Source organism: Ranitomeya variabilis, chromosome 1 (genome assembly GCF_051348905.1).
Source record: "Ranitomeya variabilis isolate aRanVar5 chromosome 1, aRanVar5.hap1, whole genome shotgun sequence".
Classification (NCBI taxonomy): Eukaryota; Metazoa; Chordata; class Amphibia; order Anura; family Dendrobatidae; genus Ranitomeya; species Ranitomeya variabilis.
The window spans coordinates 901,666,429-901,688,843 of record NC_135232.1 but is presented as its reverse complement, the minus strand read 5'-3'; the positions used below and the strand labels follow the sequence as shown (position 1 = coordinate 901,688,843).

General features: G+C 42.9%; 1 protein-coding gene across 1 annotated transcript in view; it reads left to right on the top strand.

Annotated features, from left to right (window-relative positions):
- The window catches only part of PLA2G12A (phospholipase A2 group XIIA), a 44,187-nt gene extending 22,312 nt beyond the window's left edge, over positions 1-21,875 (top strand). Inside the window, exons 2-4 of the mRNA XM_077278939.1 lie at positions 7,838-7,914; positions 16,146-16,311; positions 17,170-21,875. Coding sequence (XP_077135054.1) covers positions 7,838-7,914; positions 16,146-16,311; positions 17,170-17,288 — 362 coding nt within the window. The 3' untranslated portion in view covers positions 17,289-21,875. The remainder of the gene's footprint in view (positions 1-7,837; positions 7,915-16,145; positions 16,312-17,169) is intronic.
- Positions 21,876-22,415: the final 540 nt, after the last annotated feature.

The following is a 22,415-nucleotide window of genomic DNA, read 5'->3' as shown; positions in this document are numbered from 1 at the left end:
CCGTCAAGCTATGTCCCTCCTGGGGTCCATGACGGCCTGCATCCCGGCAGTCCAATGGGCTCAATTACACTCAAGGGAGCTTCAATGGCAAATCCTGTCAGAAGAAGTCTCTCTAAAAGGAAATTTAGAAGGTCGGCTCAACTTGTCTCCAAGCACAATTCAGTCACTGAATTGGTGGACATCGCTAGACAATCTTTCTCAAGGAATCCCATGGGTAACCCCAGTCTCACAGATAGTAACAACGGATGCAAGTCCCAGCGGGTGGGGTGCACACCTGAACGACCTGTTAGCCCAGGGAGCCTGGCCACCTCATCTGAAGAGGGTGTCCTCCAATATGAAGGAACTGCTAGCGGTCAAGTATGCGCTATTAGAGTTCCTGGGTCCCCTTCGGTCTCACCATGTCAGAGTAATGTCGGACAACAAGGTGGTGATAGCGTACCTAAATCACCAGGGAGGCACCCACTCTCAGAGTCTGATGGAGATAACCAAATCGATCTTCCACATAGCCGAATCCAACCTCCCAATCACTATCAGGCCTTCATATAAAAGGGGTGGACAACTACAGAGCAGATTATCTAAGTCGCTCTCGCTTGAAACAGGGAGAATGGGAACTGAATCAGTCAGTGTTCTCTCAGATCTCAGCAAAATGGGGCAAACCAAATATAGACCTCTTTGCAAACCATCTAAACAAAAAAGTGAACTCCTTTTGCTCATTAACACCTTGGGGGAACCCAGTATCTCTCGATGCGTTCCTGATTCCCTGGAACCATCAACTAGCATATGCCTTTCCCCCTATTGCTCTGATTCCAGCAGTGCTAAGGAAGATTCGGGAGGACGGGGCCCACATAATCTTAATAGCCCCGTTCTGGCCGAAGAGGCCTTGGTTTTCCTGGATGATGAGAATGTCCATCTCCGATCCATGGGTACTGCCGGATCTCCCGAACCTCCTCTCCCAAGGCCCAGTTCATCATCCACAGGTGGAGAATTTGCACTTGACAGCTTGGCATTTGAGAGGGAGTTACTAGAAAACAGGGGGTTTTCTCCGGGGCTGGTATCTACACTGCTTAAAAGTAGGAAGCCGGTTACAACCAAACAATACGGGAAAGTATGGAAAAAATTTCTTTCATCTTCAGGTGTCAAAATGGGGGAGGGTGTCCCCCTTAAAGCCATACTTGAGTTCCTGCAGAAAGGGTTAGAACTGGGTCTGGCCACAAACACCCTAAAAGTCCATGTAGCGGCTCTAGGAGCCTTATTTAACTATGATTTAGCAGGGAATCGGTGGGTTGCTAGATTCATCAAAGCAGCCGGTAGATCAAGACCTCTACCTGTGAAGGTTACTCCTAAGTGGGATCTAAATTTAGTGCTTAAAGCATTATCTAAACCTCCCTTTGAACCCTTAGCGGAAGCTCCTATTAAAATCTTATCCCTTAAAACTTCCTTGCTCGTTGCTCTCACTTCCGCACGTAGAGTCAGTGATATCCAAGCCCTATCCGCTAACCCCCCTTTCACACAAATCCTTGATGATAGGGTCATCCTGAAAATTGACCCAGCATATCTCCCAAAGGTGGCATCCCGTTTTCATAGGACGCAAGAAATATCTCTGCCCTCCTTCTGTCCTAATCCCAAAAACAAAGAGGAGGAGGCATTACATACGTTAGATGTGAGGAGATGCCTGATACATTACATAGAAGCCACTAGGGAGAGTAGGGAGGATACCTCTCTGTGTGTTTCCAGGGCCCCCGGAAGGGGAAGAAAGCATCTAAGGGCACCCTGGCAAGATGGATTACAGAAGCCATCAGCCTGTCATACTCATCGAGTGGCGCACCCGTCCCGGGAAATATCAAGGCGCACTCAACAAGAGCAGTGGCAACCTCTTGGGCGGAGAAGGCCGGAGCTTCTATCGAGCAGATATGTAAAGCTGCTACCTGGTCTTCACCGTCCACTTTCTATAGGCACTATAGATTGGACCTTTCCTCTTCTTCGGACCTTACTTTTGGTAAAAGGGTTCTGGAAGCGGTGGTCCCTCCCTAATGTACAAATCTCTGTAATTCTCTCCGTGGTGCCGTCATGGGCGTCAGAGAAAATAGTAGTTACTCACCGATAACGGTGTTTCTCTGAGCCCATGACGGCACCCGTACATTCCCTCCCTTTCACTTCTTGGGTGTGCACAGAAATATAGTGCCTTATGTTAATAGTGTAAATAATCACGCGGTATCTCAACTAAGTAATGTTAAAAGATAATAATAATAGTCTCCGTTCATAGTCTCCCATCGTTCTCTAAGTAAACAACTGATGCAGGAGAGAGGTACCGCCTTTTTATCTGTAGGTTTCCTGTCCTTGGTGGGCGGATCCCCTCTCTCCGTGGTGCCGTCATGGGCTCAGAGAAACACCGTTATCGGTGAGTAACTACTATTTTTTTGTTTTGGCACCTTGGTTGCTTTTCAAATGCTACATGGTGTTCACAGTCTATTGCATCCAGTTCTATGCTTGAAATGTCAAATAGCGCTCTTTCCTTTCCAAGCCCTCCCGTGTGCCCAAACAGTAGTTTTCCACCACATATGGGGCATCAACGTAGAGATTGCACAACAAGTTGGGAGGTCCATTTTCTTTTGGTCCCCTTGAAAATGAAAAAATTGGTGTTAAAGCAACATTTTTGGGGATAAAACATAATTTTTCATTATTTTCTTCCACTTAATTTTTCTTGTGAAGCATCTAAAGGGTTAACAAACTTCCTGAATGTGATTTTTGACTACTGTGAGGGGTGCTGTTTTTACAATGGTGTCTTGTCTGAGGGTCCTATGTGCCAAAGACTCCCAAAAGTGATGTGGTCGCTTAAAAAAAAAAAAAAATAAAAAATGTAAAAATTTATTTGGCAATATTTTTTTCATTTAAAAAAACAAACAAACAACTTTTAGACTATGTGCACACGTTCGGAATTGCCGCGGAAATTTCCACAGCAACTCCCTGCCGCGGGAAATACGCATGCGGAATTGGCATGCGTATTCCTGCTAAACACTAGCGTTTTGCAAGCGCAATTAGCTTGTAGAATGCTAGCGTTTTCCAAGCGACCTGTACCATCGCTTGGAAAAATGATTGACAGGTTGGTCACACTTGTCAAACAGTGTTTGACAAGTGTGACCAACTTTTTACTATTGATGCTGCCTATGCAGTATCAATAGTAAAAGATAGAATGTTTATCACGATTTTTTAAATTATTTTTTTCTCACCTTCCAGTGGCCCCCCCGCAGCCTTCCCGATCCTCGCGATTTTCCCAGCAACTCACATTCCCAGCGATGCCTTGCGACAATGACCCCAGATGACTTAGCATCATGCGAGACCGCTACGTCATCACAGGTCATTGTCGCAAGGCATCGCTGGGAACGGGAGCTGCCGGGAGCATCGCCAAGGCCTGGGCTGGATCCGGGGGCCGCCAGAAGGTGAATATATAACTATTTTTTATTTTAATTATTTTTTTAAGGGCCTGGAGGAGAGTCTCCTCTCTTCCACCCTGGGTACCATCCGCACATGGTCTGCTTACTTTGTGCATGGTGGGCATAGCCCCATGCGGAAAGTAAGCGGATCAGTGCACTCCTATGTGTGCGGCATCCCCGCGATTCCGCACAAAGAATGAGCATGCTGCGTATTTTTCCACGATGCGATTCCGCCGCAGAAAAATGCGCAGCGTTAGCACAGTATTGCGGAATCCCATTGAATTCAATGGGTTGTGTTATGTATGCTTTTTCGCAGTGAAAAAACGCAGCAAAACCGCATATAATCCGTAACGTGTGCACATAGCCTTAACCGTTCTAACTTTCTAGCAAAAAAAAAAGCTGATACTAACATAAAGTAGACGTGGTAAATGTTATGTATTAATTATTTTGTGCGATATGACTATTTGTTTTTGAGGGTGTAAAACGGAGTTAAAAAATTGCAACAAATTTTTCAAAATGTTGTCAAGTTTTAGATATTTTTCATAAATAAGTGCAAATTATATCAACCTAAAGTTACTACCATGAAGTACAATGTGTCACAAAAAACACTGTCTCAGAAACACTGGGATATATAGACGCGTTCCAGAGTTATTGCCTTATAAAGTGACATTGGTCAGAATTGTAAAATTTCACCTGGTCAGAAACGTAAAAACTTTGCAGTGAAGGGGTTAAAGGCCCCCTTGCGTATTAGAGAACGCTCAGTGGATTGATCCTTTGGCCAACAAGTATCTTCTGATTTCCCCCTCCCATATATCAAAACACTTGGCTATAGGTAGATTTAGGCTGTGTGCACACGTTCAGGTTCTTTCAGCAGTTTTCCACTATAAAAAAGCTAAAAAAAAACGCTTACATTAAGCATCCTATTGTTAGAATGCATTCCGCATTTTTTGTGCACATGCTGCGTTTTTTTCCGCGGTGGAATCGCATTCCGGAAAAAAATGCAGCATGTTCATTCTTTGTGCGGAATTGCGGCGATTCCGCACACATAGGAATGCATTGATCCGCTTACTTTCCGCATGGGGCTATGCCCATCATGCGGGAAGTAAGCGGATCATGTGCAGATGGTACCCAGGGTGGAGGAGAGGAGACTTTCCTCCTGGCACTGGGAACCATATACCTGTAAAAAAAAATTAAAATAAAAAAATCATGATATTCTCACCTTCCGGCGTCCCCCGCAGCCTTCCCGCTCCTCGCGATGCTCCCGTTCCCAGTAATGCCTCACGGCAATGAACCCAGATGACGTAGCGATCTCACGTGATGCTACGTCATTTGGGGTCATTGCCGCGAGGCATTACTGGGAACGGGAGCTGCATGGGCAGCATCAATAGTAAAAAGTTGGTCACACTTGTCAAACACTATGTTTGACAAGTGTGACCAACCTGTCAATCCGTTTTCCAAGCAATGCTACAGATCGCTTGGAAAACGCTAGTGTTTAGCCGGAAAATGCATGGCAATTCTGGACGTGTGCGCATAGCCTTACGCTGCACAATTATCGTGAATGAGTGTTTTTAAGAACTCTCATTTCTTACATATCATACAGTCTCACCCATTCATAGGGTAAAATGATCTTTTGGTTTGCTTAAAAGATTATCATTCTCGATAATGCATCATCTTGTGCAATCAGGACTTGCTCTGCCGAGTACAATGGCAGCCTGTGTGTACTGAACAATCCATTACAGATCGCTCAGTGCACATCTAAAGGTAGCTTCACACTAACCGACGCTGCAGCGATACAGACAACGATGCCGATCGCTGCAGCGTCGCTGTTTGGTCGCTGAAGAGCTGTCACACAGACCGCTCTCCAGCGACCAACGATGCCCAGGTCCCCGGGTAACCAGGGTAAACATCGGGTTGCTAAGCGCAGGGCCGCGCTTAGTAACCCGATGTTTACCCTGGTTACCAGTGTAAAATGTAACAAAACAAACACTACATACTCACCTTCACGTCCCCCGGCGTCCGCTTCCCTGCACTGTGTGAGCGCCGGCCCTAACAGCAGAGCGGTGACGTCACCGCTGTGCTTTCACTTTACGGCCGGCGCTCAGTCAGTGCAGGAAGCGGACAGCGAGGGACGTGTGACAGACATCAGAGGGTGAGTATGTACTGTTTGTTTTTTTACATTTTACACTGGTAACCAGGGTAAACATCAGGTTACTAAGTGCGGCCCTGCGCTTAGTAACCCGATATTTACCCTGGTTACCATTGTAAAACATCGCTGGTATCGTTGCTTTTGCTGTCAAACACAACGATACACTGCGATCTGACGCCCAAATAAAGTTCTGAACTTTACGACCAGCGATATCACAGCAGGATCCTGATCGCTGCTGCCTGTCACACTCAACGATATCGCTAGCCAGGACGCTGCAACGTCACGGATCGCTAGCGATATCGTTTAGTGTGAAGGTACCTTAAGGAGTATTCTTCCTGTACAAATAGGCTGACAAACAATCACTGATGGCAAACATGTAGCTGACACAGTTGCAGGGCCGGACTGGGACTAAAATTCAGCCCTGGCATTTGAAGTTACACAGGCCCACTTGTCACATGGTGACTGTATAATATCTTTGCCTAAAACCGGCCCTGCCTACAAGTGTACAAAGTGGGGCCCTAGGCAAAATTTAAAATGGGGCCCCAAATGCTAACACATTTCACATCACACAATAAGCATTTCAGTTGTATTTACATGCACTAATCTCAGGCCGCTAAATGAGTTTGATCTACAATACTGAAGTTGTTCAATGCTTGTTTCCCAGCCTCTTTCCACCAGCTGAGGAATAATGATGGGACAGAACGATCACGAATAGATCACTAACAAATCACCATACAGTATCATGTTATCAGCAGCACATCTACAGTTTACACCGGCGATGTGCTGCTGAGAACAAGGATTTTTGTTCCAGCAAAAACAATCTGAATAAGCAGCATTTTACTTGTTTAGTAAAATACACCCCATAGTCCTCCATGTAATATAATGTGCACCACAGTCCTCCGTATAGTATAATACACTCCCTATAGTCCTCCATATATTAAAATACACTGCTCAGTCCTCCATATAGCATAATACACTCCTCATAGTGCTCCATATGGTATAATGCACGTCATAGTCATCCATGTAGTACAATTCACTTCCCATAGTATAATGCACCCCATAGTTCTTCATATAGTATAACATATTCCCCATAGTCATCAATACAGTATAATGCAGCCCATATATAGTATAATGCAGCCACCCCAGAGTATAATGCTGCCACCCCATAGAATATAATGCAGCCCCCTCATAGTGTATGATGCAATCACGCTTCAAAGAATATAAATATAATACAGCCCCCCATAGAATAAAATGTAGCCCTGAATAGAATATAATACAGCCCACCTCCCCACAGAATATAATGCAGCCCCATCAAAGAGTATGATGCAATCATCCCTCATAAAACCTAATACAGCCCCCCATAGAATATAATACAGCCCACCTCCCCATAAAATATAATGTATCCCCCATAGAGTATAATGCAGCCCCCCATAGTATATAACACAGCCTCCCCCATAGAATATAATAAACCCCTATAGTATATAACACAGCCTCCCCCATAGAATATAATATACCCCCACAATAGTATATAACACAGCCACATAGTATATAACACGGCCTCCCCCATAGAATATAATATACCCCCCATAGTATACAGCACAGCCCGCGCGGCAGTATACAGCACAGCCCGCATCTCCCCCCCCCCCCAAGAATGTTCCCACAGTCCAGTAAAAAAAAAACACACTCCTCACCTCTCCTCGTGCCCGCGTTGCTCCCTGCTCCTGTCTTGGCGGCTGCCGCTGCACTGCCTGGGACACAGTGAGTGCGCGCACACCCACAGTGTCAGAGGCAGAGCAGGGAATGATGGGAGAGGGAGCGACAGCAGATGCTCTCTCCTCCATCATTACATTCAACTGTACTGGCATCATAGACGCCGGTATAGTTGAATGCGGCGCTGGTGGGCGGGTGAGTCGGCACGCAGCGGCCCACTACTGGCACCGGCCCTTCTGGCATTTGCCCGATGGCCAGTCCGGCCCTGGACAGTTGGGTAGTGTAAACCTGACTGTATTCTCTTAGACAGCCACTTCTGGCAGCGGCTTTAGCGGCTGAACAAGGACTAGTTAAAATTCTAAGGGCAGGATCCTTCTCTGCCCTGACATCATCTGTCAAGGGTGAGTTGGCTGACCCCTCCTATATGGCCAAGTGTTGCCACCTTTATTCTAATATTTATGAGGCCTTACCTTAAGAATTATATTAATAAATCTGCTCCAGTGTATGAAGTTACTGGAACTTGCTAAAACTCTTTTGTTTTCATCCACAGGTTCCAAGCCGACTCCGAGATATGGCTACAAACCTTCACCACCAAATGGATGTGGATCTCCTGTGTTTGGATTTCATGTAAATAATTCCTTTTAGATTGCAATAATGAAATAATTTCCTTTGTAGACATAGTATATAAACAATGGAGAAATGTATTCGACTTTAGAGAAGCTTTGTTTTCCTCAATGTTACATACCAGAGGCTTCTGAGCTGCACATCACTGGATAGCCCTGTCCTTTGTGTGTGACCCTTGCAAAGTATTTGTTAGAAGTAGTAGTGGAAATGGTGGAGGTTTGTAACTATGGTGTTCAGTCTGAGCACCATTCAGTCAGTGCAGTTATCCAGTCTTTACACTGCTTTTTTTCCCTAGATATATTTCACACCCCCAGCATTCAGTTGTGGAATATAGGGGAATTCTGCAGAAAATACTGCACCACTACATGGGAAAAATAGGCATTAGGTTGCTATCGGGTATATGGAGCAGGCTGACAGGGTAGGCTCGCCTCCTACCTGGTAGGTAATAGCTTTTTGTGTCAACCAGGACCTGCCTCTAACAATCGCTCTTGATTTAAGTTTTGCTGTCAATTTTAACATGAGCTTCTACATAGAGCAATTCTGTCATTTACACATTGTTTTCAAAGGAAATATTCGTCAAAACACACACACTTTTTTTTGTCCTTTCTCATTCTTGGGTCCTGTACCAGAGGCCTGGGAGTTTGAGGGTTCTGCGCAGGATCTTGGTTATTCCCAGCATTGTTCTTTTCTGGACAGAAGAGAGTTCAGAGGTTGCTCTTGGGATCTGTTGTAGCCATTTTCCCATCTTAGGGGTCACTGTGCACTTAAAGTATAATGTTTAAGTGCACAGCCTACGACATGGGAGACTGGGGTTCAAATCCCAATTCTGCCCTGTGGAAAAAATGTGTAAATTTGTCCATTCTTCGTGCTGTTATTTTTTGATATGAGGTTAGTTTGATGGTACTTGCTGCTTTTCCATTTATACCTATCTTGTCGTTTGCTGTTTTATGTGTCATTTACACCCTTACTGTGTATGTACAGTAAGTAAGTAATAAAAAAAAAAAATTATGTTGACACTACTGTGTCTCTTCTCGCTTTTTGTTTTGGGACTTATAGCTCCATTATTTTTGTAGGATTCTATTATGAAGGGAGTTCCCATATCTTTGAATATTGTTTCCATTCAAGAACTATATATGTATATGAGCATCCGGCATGTCGGCTTTTGTTAATTATGCACTTGTTTGTAGAGTTGAAGTAGCCCCTGTCAAGGAGAGCTAAATTGGGTTGAGATGCAAACAATCTCCAATCTGCCATTATTGGTTCATTTTATAATGAAATAAAATAAATACGATGCATCAGAGGCAAGAAAACACACACACACACACACACACACACACACACACACACACACACACACACACACACACACACACACACACACACACAGCTGTGTCTGTCCGTGTACAATTCTTGTCTGGTTCTCAGATGCCCAGTCACATGTCTTTATTACAACCACAGAGATAAGGAAAATGGGAATGGCTTATTACATTACCGAAGTAAGAAAGTATTTTAGTTGGGAATAACAAGCTCATAAATTATGGATTCTGTCAAAATTCCTTTCACAATGGTTCTACCCAGTTTACTGTACTTTCAGAGACCCAGAAATGTTTAAAACAGACATCTCTGTATCAGGGACAACGTCCTGAGTTATTGCTTTTATGAATACCACTTATAAAGCTAAGGCTACTTTCACACTAGCGTTTTTGGCTGCACGTCACAATGCGTCGTTTAGGAGAAAAAACTCATCCTGCAAAGTTGTCTGCAGGATGCATTTTTTCCCTATAGACTAACATTACCAACGCATTGTGCGACGGTTGCGTCGTGTTTTGGCGCACCGCTGCCACAAAAAAAGTTACATGTAACTTTTTTTTGTGCGTCGAGACCGCCATTTTCGACCGCGCATGTGCGGCCGAAACTCCGCATCCTCCTCCCCGGACCTTGCAATGGGGCAGCAGAAGCGTCCTAAGACTGCTTCCGCTGCCCACGTCGGGCATTTTTTGCACAGCATGAGTCGGTACGTCGGGCCGACGCAGCGCGACGGCCCAGTACCAACGCTAGTATGAAAGCAGCCTAATACTAAAATACACAATTATCAGAGATATCTAGGTAGATTTAACGGTCCAAATAATAATCAAAGCAAAGTATAAATATTTGCCATAACAACAGGAGCGAGGCCATGTCACTAGACGACTTCTGCCTGGGAATATGCAGATCACATACATCACCAATGTTCCCGGCAAATCCTCACAGTGCGTGCGCTGGGAGGGATTCATAAGTCTGCTGTCACACAGAGTGACTGCCGACTTATCATTTTATAACTTAAAATCCCTATACATGGAACCTGTCCCCAGAAAAATATTATGAAGCTGCACATAGAGTTCATCTGCAGATTAATAGGATTATTAACCTGCACGTAGCCAAATGCTACGGGGAGAAAATGAGCTCTATTTCCACCCGCAGCCTTCTGGTTCAGTCACGGGGCAGGTGCCAGTTCAGTCACCGCTCTAAGAATACAGAATGGCGGCTGTAACAGTGCCCCCGGCACTGACTGACACTCGCCCTGCATTGGGGCCAATGTCAGTCAGGGCTGTTAGAGCGGCCGTTCTGTATACTCAGCAGGCTGTGGATGGACGGCGGGTGAAGGTATGATGTGGGCCACTGTTTTGATCTGCGAGCTGCCCTCCGCCCAGCTCTGTGATACACTAATCTGTATACTGGATGTGGTATATTATGTACACATATAAAATGCACCTGCCTAACGGACCTCACAATATAGTATAATCTGTGATGTCCTCTAGGTTCAGGTGTGATCAGTCAGTGCAGGATCTTGTATGCTGATGTCTGGGATCTCTGCTGGGGCTCAGTGTGATTTATTGCAATTTTCTGAACTTTTGTGCAGATCTGGTGATGCTGGAGCCGATGACCTGGTACTGCGAGCGCGACCTGATCTGCACCGACGCTCAGACTCCTGCAATAACTCGTGGCACCTGTGCTCCAAGACTGAGTCCCCATGACACCATGCCACACCACTCCAAAAGCGCAAAATCACAGCCACGATGGCCGCCACACAGCACCAAGTAAAAGGAGCCACGAAACTCACCTTCTACAAGCTCTTGGACTGTGAACTGAGAGCAAAAATAGGCAGAACCCCTATTGCAGCCTCTTGCTAATTAAAACCACCTGTGCCCAATTGGAGGAGTGCTGGTCCAAGTGAAGAGGGTAGATCATGTAATATGCTGAAAAAAGGTCATGGACCACACATCCAAAAAAATGTTCTGTTATATATATTTTTGCCTAGCGGCATAAGATGAATGTATGATTTTTGGAGGTGCTGTCCATGCTCCTTTCAGCGTATTGCATGATCTGTTCCCTTTCTTGGACTGGCTTTCCTTCTATTTGGCAAAGGTGATTTTAAATTAACAGTAGATTCCAAAAGGGAGTCTTGCCTATTTTTGCTTTCGTTTCAGAGCTTGTGGAAGGTGAGTTTTTGCTCCTTTCATTTGGTGTTGGTGCTGTGTGGCGGCCATTGTTGTTGTGCTTGTGGGGTGATGCGGTCTGGAGTCATGGGGACTCAATCTAGGAGCATGGGCACTGTGAGGCATCGGGCCACCCGCCCTTCTGGTGCACTGTTGCTGCAGCCATGGTTTGTGCCCGACTCCGCTCCTTTTAAGGCATCAAAAGTTAGGACCCACTGAGGGGTTTGCCGTGACATGGCAGTGGGCTTCACACAGTCTGATCAGAATGTTAAGCTAAGAACCTCATCTTCAGTTATATATTTTTGCCTAGCGGCTTTAAATCAATGTATGATTTTTTATTTTTATTTTTTTTTGGAGGTGCGGTCCATGATCCTTTTTCAGCATTAAAATAATGAACCCATTTAGTAAACATCATAAACAGAAAATATTCAGGAACGCCAGGATTACGTTTTTGGGTAACTGCAATGCCACAAAAGTTGTAACAAGGGATTAAAATGTCATATAAATTCCAAAATAGGATCAATAAAAACATTGTCTCGCCCCGCAAAAAATAAGCCATCACAGAGCTTCATCACATGAAAAATAAAAACGTTATGGATCTCTGAAAATGGCGATACAACACACACAATTTTTCGTTCATATTTGATTTTTTTCGTCACCATTAAAACCGTAAAAGAAATGTGACTTGGTATCGCTGTAATCGTACTGATAAGCACAATTATGGTGCAAAGTCGTTTTTACCATACAATGTACGTCACAAAAACAATGTCAGAATTGCGGGGGGGGTTTCAAAATTTAACCTCACTTGGAATTTTTTCCCGTTCTCTGGTCCACTAGATGGTAGTGAATGGTGTCATTCAAAAGTACAACTACCGCAAAGAAAAAAAAAAAAACCCGCAATACGGCTGAGTACAGAAAAATAAAATAAAAAACCAAAAAAACTATGGGTCTGGGAAATTTGCTGTGCGGGAAGGGGTTACTTGAATATCTAATGGGCTGTCCAGATAATGCAGACATGTTGGGGTCTTTAAAACAAAAGGCCATATTTGTTGTATTTATTGCCTGCTCTAAGTGAGGGTCCTAAACGAAAACCAATCCCTACTTGATACAGTGCAATTAAAAATGATGGCAAACATTCATTTATTTTTAAAGGGGTTGTCGCACTAGTAAAATATACCGCCTGGTGTACAGAAAAGATACTGCAGGGGTCTGGTTGTTACCGTAATCATTCTTGTAAATCTTTCATTAGCAATGGTACATATAGTCATATAGTAAGAGCAGCCAGGACTGGCCATGGTCCATGCTTGCTCCTAGGTGTCCATCTTTTGCACTGCGCACTCTCATTACATTGTACACTAGCTGAAAACCCTTCATATTACAGCTGGTCCCTGCTGCTATAGAGAATGACAGGCTTTTAATAAGAGAATGATTCGCTATTTGCAGGCTGCTGATAGGTGTCAGTGATTACCAGGCTCTCCACAGAGACAGAAGTGGTTTCATGCTGCTCCTGTCTGCTCACTTGCTGTATACTCTTGGCTCAGGGAGCGCTATGTTACCTACAGCAATAATGGCAGCAAACCTACATTTATTTATGCATGAAAATAAATGTCAGATCATGGGAAAGCAATATAAGCACTCTATTTCAGAGACATTCCTTGATTTATATTTCTAGAGGTGCAGATTTAAGTACAATAAAAAAAATCCTATGTAGTAATAAAAAAAGAAAAAAAAAAAAAAGGTATTATGTCACTAAGGTGTCAAATTTCTCAATTGTTTTTTAAATACCTTTTAACCAGTGTATAATTGAATAAGAAGTATGTCTTTGTCACTTCTCTAATCTGAGAATGACCTAATGTAGAGAAGGGGACCATGATTCCAAGGATGCATCACTTACTGGGTGCTTCATACGATAAAATCTGTCTGTTCTGTATGACCCCATCCACACTACTGATTGGCAGCTTCCTGTGTACACTGTGCGTAGGCAGAAACCTGCTCATCAGTGGTGGGGGCACGATTACACAAAGCAGGAGTACTAGTCCTGTAGTGATAAGTAACCGCTGATAAAACACTGATTTTATTAAAACTATAAGCAGCCCAGTAGGTGACACATCACTGGAATCCGAGTCTCTGCCTCTGCATCATGCTGATCTCAGATTAAGGCCGGGGACACACTTAACGTATAAAAAAACGGTCCGTTTTTCACGGCCGAGAATCGCACAAATGTTTCAAAAACAGTGATCCGTGTGCAGTGCGAGGATGCGATTTCCTCGCATCAAATGATCCGTGTGACATCCGTGTGACATCCGTATGGCATCCGTATGCCGAGATTTTCTCGCAGGCTTGCAAAACCGACATCTAATGGATTTATGTGCTCAAATGTTCGGGAAAACATATATACAGTATATATATATATATATATATATATCATTGAGACACATATATATATATATTCTGTATTTAGATTTCATTCAGCGCGATATCTGTGAAAAGTCGGTAATTCAATTGCCGGCTTTTCGTTTCTCCTTCACAAACCCGACAGGATATGAGACATGGTTTTCATACAGTAAACCATCTCATATCCCCCTTTTTTTTGAATATTCCACACTACTAATGTTAGTAGTGTGTATGTGCAAAATTTCAGCACTGTAGCTGCTAAAATAAAGGGTTAAATGGCGGAAAAAATTGGCGTGGGCTCCCGCGCAATTTTCTCCGCCAGAATGGTAAAGCCAGTGACTGAGGGCAGATATTAATAGCCAGGAGAGGGTCCATGGTTATTGGCCCCCCCCCTGTGGCTAAAAACATCTGCCCCCAGCCACCCCAGAAAAGGCACATCTGGAAGATGCGCCTATTCTGGCACTTGGCCACTCTCTTCCCACTCCCTGTAGCGGTGGGATATGGGGTAATGAAGGGTTAATGCCACCTTGCTATTGTAAGGTGACATTAAGCCAGATTAATAATGGAGAGGCGTCAATTATGTCACCTATCCATTATTAATCCAATTGTTTGAAAGGGTTAAAAAACACACACACACATGATTAAAAAGTATTTTAATGAAATAAACACAGCGGTTGTTTTAATATTTTATTGCTCTCTCATTCCATTTTCAGACCCTCGCTTGGCAAAACAATAAACACACAAGATACATACCCTCTCTGATGAACTGTCACGTCCCACGAAGTAATCCATCTGAAGGGGTTAACTAATATTACAGGCAGAGCTGCGATAAACCACTCGCTCGTGCCTGTAATCCCCGGGTGCTGAAAGGAAAGCAGTGATCTATACTTACATTCAGTCGCGGTGATGCGCCCCTGCTGGATGTTCTCATGAACTGCAGCCTGGGAACTTTTTCCCACGCTCCAGGTCATATGAGGACATCCACCAGGGGGCGCATCACCGCGACTGAATGAAATGTAGGTCAATGACCTATAGTTACCTTCAGTCGCGGTGATGCGCCTCCTGGTGGATGTCCTCATATGACCTGGAGCGTGGGAAAAAGTTCCCAGGCTGCAGTTCATGAGAACATCCAGCAGGGGCGCATCACCGCGACTGAATGTAAGTATAGATCACTGCTTTCCTTTCAGCACCCGGGGATTACAGGCACGAGCGAGTGGTTTATCGCAGCTCTGCCTGTAATATTAGTTAACCCCTTCAGATGGATTACTTCGTGGGACGTGACAGTTCATCAGAGAGGGTATGTATCTTGTGTGTTTATTGTTTTGCCAAGCGAGGGTCTGAAAATGGAATGAGAGAGCAATAAAATATTAAAACAACCGCTGTGTTTATTTCATTAAAATACTTTTTAATCGTGTGTGTGTTTTTTTTAACCCTTTCAAACAATTGGATTAATAATGGATAGGTGACATAATTGACGCCTCTCCATTATTAATCTGGCTTAATGTCACCTTCCAATAGCAAGGTGGCATTAACCCTTCATTACCCCATATCCCACCGCTACAGGGAGTGGGAAGAGAGTGGCCAAGTGCCAGAATAGGCGCATCTTCCAGATGTGCCTTTTCTGGGGTGGCTGGGGGCAGATGTTTTTAGCCACAGGGGGGGGGCCAATAACCATGGACCCTCTCCTGGCTATTAATATCTGCCCTCAGTCACTGGCTTTACCATTCTGGCGGAGAAAATTGCGCGGGAGCCCACGCCAATTTTTTCCGCCATTTAACCCTTTATTTTAGCAGCTACAGTGCTGAAATTTTGCACATACACACTACTAACATTAGTAGTGTGGAATATGCAAAAAAAATGGGGATATGAGATGGTTTACTGTATGTAAACCATGTCTCATATCCTGTCGGGTTTGTGAAGGAGAAATGCAAAGCCGGCAATTGAATTACCGGCTTTTCTATAGAACACCGCTGCGTATTTCTCGCAATGCACACGCATGGTCCGTGTGTAATCCGATTTTTTCTCGCACCCATAGACTTTCATTGGCGAGTCTCGGCCGAGATACGCTGACAATCGCAGCCTGCTGCGAGTTCCCTCGGATCCGAAATACGGTGGAGAAAATATCGGATGATGGGAGCTGCACCATAGATTAACATTGGGCCGAGTGCTATGCGATTTTTTTATCGCATAGCACTCGTCCGTATTACGGTCTAGTGTGACCCCGGCCTAAGAAGCAAAAACCAGATTCCCTTTAGTAGTTTGTGCATTCACTTAGTTATTCCAGGAGCACATGCAATATATAATGTCCTCTAACTTATTACAAATAACAATCATGGGTAACTTTTTTTTTTTTTCTTTTCCCAGTTTGACGTTGGCATTCCCTCCATGACTAGGTGTTGCAACCAGCATGACCGCTGCTACGACACATGCGGCAATCTGAAGAATGACTGTGATGAGCAGTTCCAGAGCTGCCTCTCTAAAATCTGCAGGGATGTCCAGAAAACACTGGGCATTTCTGAAAGTGTTCAAGGTGAGGGCAATTGTACAAGGAGCACTCAGTCTTCTGTCATCTAGTCTTCGTGTCAGCCCCATGGTTTTTGCTGTGTGACAGTTGTGTGGGGACATCTCATATAGCCCAATTGTTTATTTCCAGTGGTGACATCACTACACATGAAGTAAGCGCTGTGATCCAGGGACCATGAAAGTAACTGCAACGTTAGGGTTTCACAGTAATGTCTCGGGTGGGTTCGAGTTTTCTAACCTGACAGAACACTACAGATATGTGCAGCCAGTAGGAGGCAGCAACACCCGCATAGTAACATTGTCCTGTGGCGATCTATAGCCTCCACCAAGTAGGAAAAGAGAAGTGGACTGTGGCCATCTTTTATTGGTGTGACCTAATAGATAGTCGAGGGAACTATGCACTTTACACAAACTGGTTTACTAGTTTGATGGATATTTCAGGAACTAGAAGAAATGACAATGAAATTTTGACTGTGGCTATGCTTCGTGGGTGTAAACAAATGGCAGCAACTGTGGCTTTCACTAGGCCCAGTACTGCAACGTCAACCCATCGACTAGACCTTGTGATGGGGGACCAAATTGTCACGCCACCGGGATCATGACACTTAAATTCTGCTGTCAATCTCCAACAGTGGCATTTGAATGTCTTAAACCGCAGTGATCAGAGCTAGCTCCGATAGCAGGTATGGCTGTAAAACACAGCTTGCACCCCTATCTGACGACCCAGTATGTCCTACACTGGGAAAGGTATAAATACAGTATAGCTGAACATGTTTTCTAACTGAAAATCAATGGTAGAAGTTAAAACCGGGAATGTACACTTTGTAAATTATCTCTTTATATGTACTCTTTTTCTCTTCCTTAGCTTGTGAATCCACGGTGGCACTTCTGTTTGATGCAGTCATACATTTGGGATGTAAACCATACATGGAAAGCCAAAGAGCCGCCTGTGTTTGTCCATATGAAGAAAAAATAGATCTATGACCGAGGATCCCTCAAGCTGCCACTGCCACAAAAGATCCGTACAACTAAGAACTAGTCAGGGCATTTTACATGCTTTGTTTATGCAGCGCCCTATGAAGGAAACATATATATTTTTCATATATTATAGATAATTGAACTTTAACCTCAGGGTAATGAGTGATTTAATTTCTGGGCCACTATGCACCTTTTTTGTGTATAATGCAATACTATGTATTACATAATTGTACAGCACCTTTGGGTGCCTGCCGCTGCACTACTTATGGGAATGTTTCATGTTGGCCTACTTCAAAGTTGCACCTTTAAAAGTAAATGATACTAGTTATTGTAATTTTAGCACGACTTGGAGCTAAAAGCGGAGCAAAGGTTTTCTCATAACTTTTCTCATTCATTTCTGTTGAAGTGTGACTAAAAAGCAAACATAGCTAGAAAGCCACAAACGTTTCAGTGCAAGTGAGCTGCCCCGAAAATCACACTGCCAAAGTCGTCATTAACACCAGCCTAATTGATTTAGTAACTTCTGACTTATTTTATAGATAATGTGGATAGTAGCACTATGTAGAGCTTAAAGCACTCATCAAATGAACGTCTTATTACTAAGGGAATATATCTAGTTGGCGCGTACATGTACTTTTCTTGGTCAGATTGTTGTTCCATGGAAATGAAGTTCAAAGATACAAGAAGTCAGTACGACATAAGGTATTGCACCAAAGAGAATCCCCAGGATACACAACCCCACCTTAATATTTACAATCTGAATTTGCATGGGTACTTTACTTTGTGTGGGCGGTTTAGCATTTTGGCAGACATTCTCGTAATTGCTCCATCAAATTTCACACAATAAAGCAGGACTGGCCAGATTATCTATCACAATAATCGGTGGCCTGTAAGTAACACTAACCAGCAATTTTTCAGAATTTACAGACTGACCATGGGCCTCCGGCTCCAAACATGAAAGTGTCTTGGATATACAGGTGTGTCTCACAAAATTAGAATATCATCAAAAAGTTAATTTATTTCAGTTCTTAAATACAAAAAATGTAACACATATATTGTATAGAGTTATTATAAACCGAGTGATCTATTTCACTTGTTTATTTCTGTTAATGATTATGGCTTACAGCCAATGAAAACCCAAGAGTCATTATCTCAGTGAATTAGAATACTTTATAACACCAGCTTGAAAAATGGCCTCACTTGGAATTTTTTTGGCCTACTGAAATGTATGTTCAGTAAAAACATTCAATACTTGGTCGGGGCTCCTTCTGCATCAATTACTGCATCAATGCGGTGTAGCATGGAGGCGATCAGCCTGTGGCACTGCTGAGGTGTTATGGAAGCCCAGGTTGCTTTGATAGCAGCCTTCAGCTCATCTGCATTGGATCTGGTGTCTCTCATCTTCCTCTTGACAATATCCCATAGATTCTCTATGGGGTTAAGGGCAGGCGAGTTTGCTGGTCATTCAAGCACAGTGATACTGTTGTTTTTAAACCAGGTATTAGTACTTTTGGCAGTGTGGACAGGTGCCATGTCCTGCTGGAGAATGAAATTTCCATCTCCAAAAGCTTGTCTGCAGAGGGAAGCATGAAGTGCTCTAAAAATTTCCTGGTAGACGGCTGCGCTGACTTTGGTCTTGATAAAACACAGTGGACCTACACCAGCAGATGAAATGGCTCTCCAAACCATCACTGATTGTGGAAACTTCACACTACACCTCAAGTAGCTTGAATTATGGCCTCTCCACTCTTCCTCCAGACTCTGGGACCTTGATTTCCAAATGAGATGTAAAATTTACTTTCAACTGAAAACACCTTGGACCACTGAGCAACAGTCCAGTTCTTTTTCTCCTTGGCCCAGGTAAGACGCTTCTGGTGTTGTCTATTGGTCATGAGTGGCTTGACACAAGGAATGTGTCACTTGTAGCCCATGTCCTGGATACATCTGTGTCTCTGGTGGCTCTTGAAGCAATGACTCCAGCAGCAGTCCACTCCTTGTGAATCTTCCCCAAATTTTTTGAATGGCCTTTTCTTAACAATCCATTCAAGCCTGCGGTTATCCCTGTTGCTTGTGCACTTTTTTCTTCTCAACTTTCCATTAATATGCTTGGATCCAGCACTCTGAACAGCCAGCTTCTTTAGACCTTTTGTGGCTTAACTCCTTGTGGAGTGTGTCAGTGACTGCCTTCTGGACATCTGTTAAGTCGGCAGTCTTCCCCAAGATTGTGGAGTCTACTGAAACAGACTAAGGGACCTTTTTAAATGCTTAGGAAGCCTTTGCAGGTGTTTTGTTCATTATTCTAATCTACTGAGATGACTTTTGGGTTTTCATTGGCTGTAAGCCATAATCATCAACATTAATAGAAATAAACACTTGAAATAGATCACTCTGTAATGACTATATAATGAGTTTCACTTTTTGTATTGATGAACTGAAATTAACTTTTTGATATTCTAATTTTGTGAGAAGTACCTGTATGTGTGGCTACAGAGTGACGTCAGGAGTTCCGCAGTCAGTCCGTAATAATCTGTCCGTATTTGGACAATTATATATGAACTTCTCAATTCAGCACTAAAGTGATTTCACACTTCGGGGACATTAATCAAGTCAAAAGCACCAGAGTTTGGGCCCAATTTGCATCAGTCAACTGTTGTTCATGACTTGCATCGGTTTTTATGTTTTAGACTATTAGTGCCTTGTCCGACCAGGAACATGGCTTATTTGGAAAGGGGTGAGGCACAGTGAGTGGCACCATTGTACCGAACATCTGCCACAGTTTTAACAAATTTCTAGTACAAAGTAAGCCAGCTAATCGTTTTTGATAAACTTAAAGGGGTATTCCCAGCTCCAAGATCCTATCCCAATATGTAGAAGGTATAATAATAATATTTGCAAATAATTACAATTAGAAATGTAGTATAGTTCTTCTGATTTGCTATATTGCTTAACCCATGTGCGGGGCATTGCAGTAGCTTATCCATGGTTACTACCACTCATATAGTGATATGTAGCTGTTAGTGGTCGTAATTATGGATAAGCTACTGCAATGCCTGCACATGAGGTAAGACATAACAAATCAGAAAAACTATGCTGCATTTCTAATTGGAGGTATTTGCTAATATTATTATACCTACTACATATTTGGATGGGATCTTGGAGATTGGAATACCCCTTTAACTAAACAGTGTAAAAAAAAAAAAATGCCAGATTTCTGAAAACTGCATGAATCATTGATACATCTAGCACATTTTAATACTGTCGAGTGTTTGGCTCGAGTGTTAGATTCTTCTAGGCTGACTATTTTCTCACCAGTCCTAATAAATGGCGTGTTGGACTCAGACTGTCCTGAATCTTGAAGAGGTGATATTTCTTTATGCATTAGGAGCATCAGACAAGTGGTGTGCGCCACTCCAAAAATCTGACTCTAGTCCATGACTGTAGTAAGGTTTCTTGGTTAAGTAATGCCACAGCTCATCATGAATTAGATGAGCTGTAGAATCATGTCCCTGCTTTGCCCCAGTTTTTGCCCTTTTTGGCAGACTTGGAAGAAACGAGCATGAAAAAGGAGTTAATGAAAATACATCATGAAATACGCAAGTAACAGAAATCTGAATATTTCATTGCGGATTACTAGGTCAGCTCCCTGGTGTAATTTTTACAAAGTATGTGAACCCATACTTAAAGGGGAAGCATGTTTCCTGGTCCAGGTTACAGTTTTAGGGCTATATAGTATGATGCTATTAGGGGTCAGGAAAACAGTGTTCGGACTGAGACGTAACATCAGAAAATAACTATTTGGTTGTGTGAATAAGCCCTAATATGTGTAAGGTATTACAAGATGTAGCTCCCGTTTATACCAGAAGTATGACTATTTAGTAAGCACTAATCATTAATATGTAATCATACTAGAAGTTGCAGTAACATAGCATCTACAGTTTTTTAGTAATAAAGTGAAGTCCAATTAAAGTTCAGGTTAATGTTGTAAGAAATTACCTGCACAGAGTCAAAACCAGATCCATAATCTAAGGTCTCACTCTCTACTCTGGTCATTTATTTAGTTTCTGGGATGGTCGTATTTAGATTACTAGACCCCAGCATTATATCAAATAGTGATTTAGTGTCCTATGATCTAATGACAAATTCCCTTTATAAAGGGAGAAATAATCTTTCGGTTTCCAACAGTCAACAAGTATATTTTTGTGTTAAGTTTTATAACTAAAAAGTCCAATATTCTTTGTTTTGTTTTTTCCTGATCATTCTGAATTAAAGATGTTGTCCAACTCATTTCATTTACCCTATTCCAGAGGTTTCACATATTTATTATGACATGTGGAATAAAAAAAGTTGCACTGTTGTCACTATATCATTTTTTTATTTTTTTTTTAGAAATGTGGGCTGGTTCTCCTGCAGCCCAAGAGGTTTACTGTAATTGTTAGACATTGTGAAATATAAAATGTGCCCATTTTGTATTTTTAGGAAAAAAATATTTTTATTGACAAATACTGTAATTACATGTTGTTCATTAACATTTGTAAAGTCCAGATTTAAGACTTAAAAAGCTCATATCTATTAAAATATAAAGCATTTGACACATCAGTCTACTGTCCTTTCTCTCGTATATTTTAATGCAATGTAATCAGAGCATAACCAGAATATAAGAAAAGTGTGGAGGAAAGCATGCGGCCAAGTGCCCTGGAGTATACTTCTGCAGTTGACAGATGCAACAAAATTATTGAAAGAGTAGTCTGGGCATAAGTATTGATGATTTGTCCACAGGATAGGTCATCGATAGCAGATCAGTTGTAGTTCTACACCCGGTACCCCCATGATCAGCTGTTGTCTCTGGTGGCAGCCAGATGTAAACTCAGACCGGCATTGTTCACACCAGTTTTTATGAGGGGGCATGCTCGAGTCAGACACTCCTGAGTCATTAATTGGCATGTGCCTTCCTGATCCTTACTGCAGATCTTATTTCAGTCAAGTACTAGAGTAAAACTTGTGGTGTAAGCCCTATATTATAATCACTCGTACCAATATAATTCAATGGGGCATTGCTGATCGATTCTTCTTCTTTCTTCTTCCACATTAACGTTTCCGCGGACTCATACAATGGAGAAGATGAAGGAATGTTAT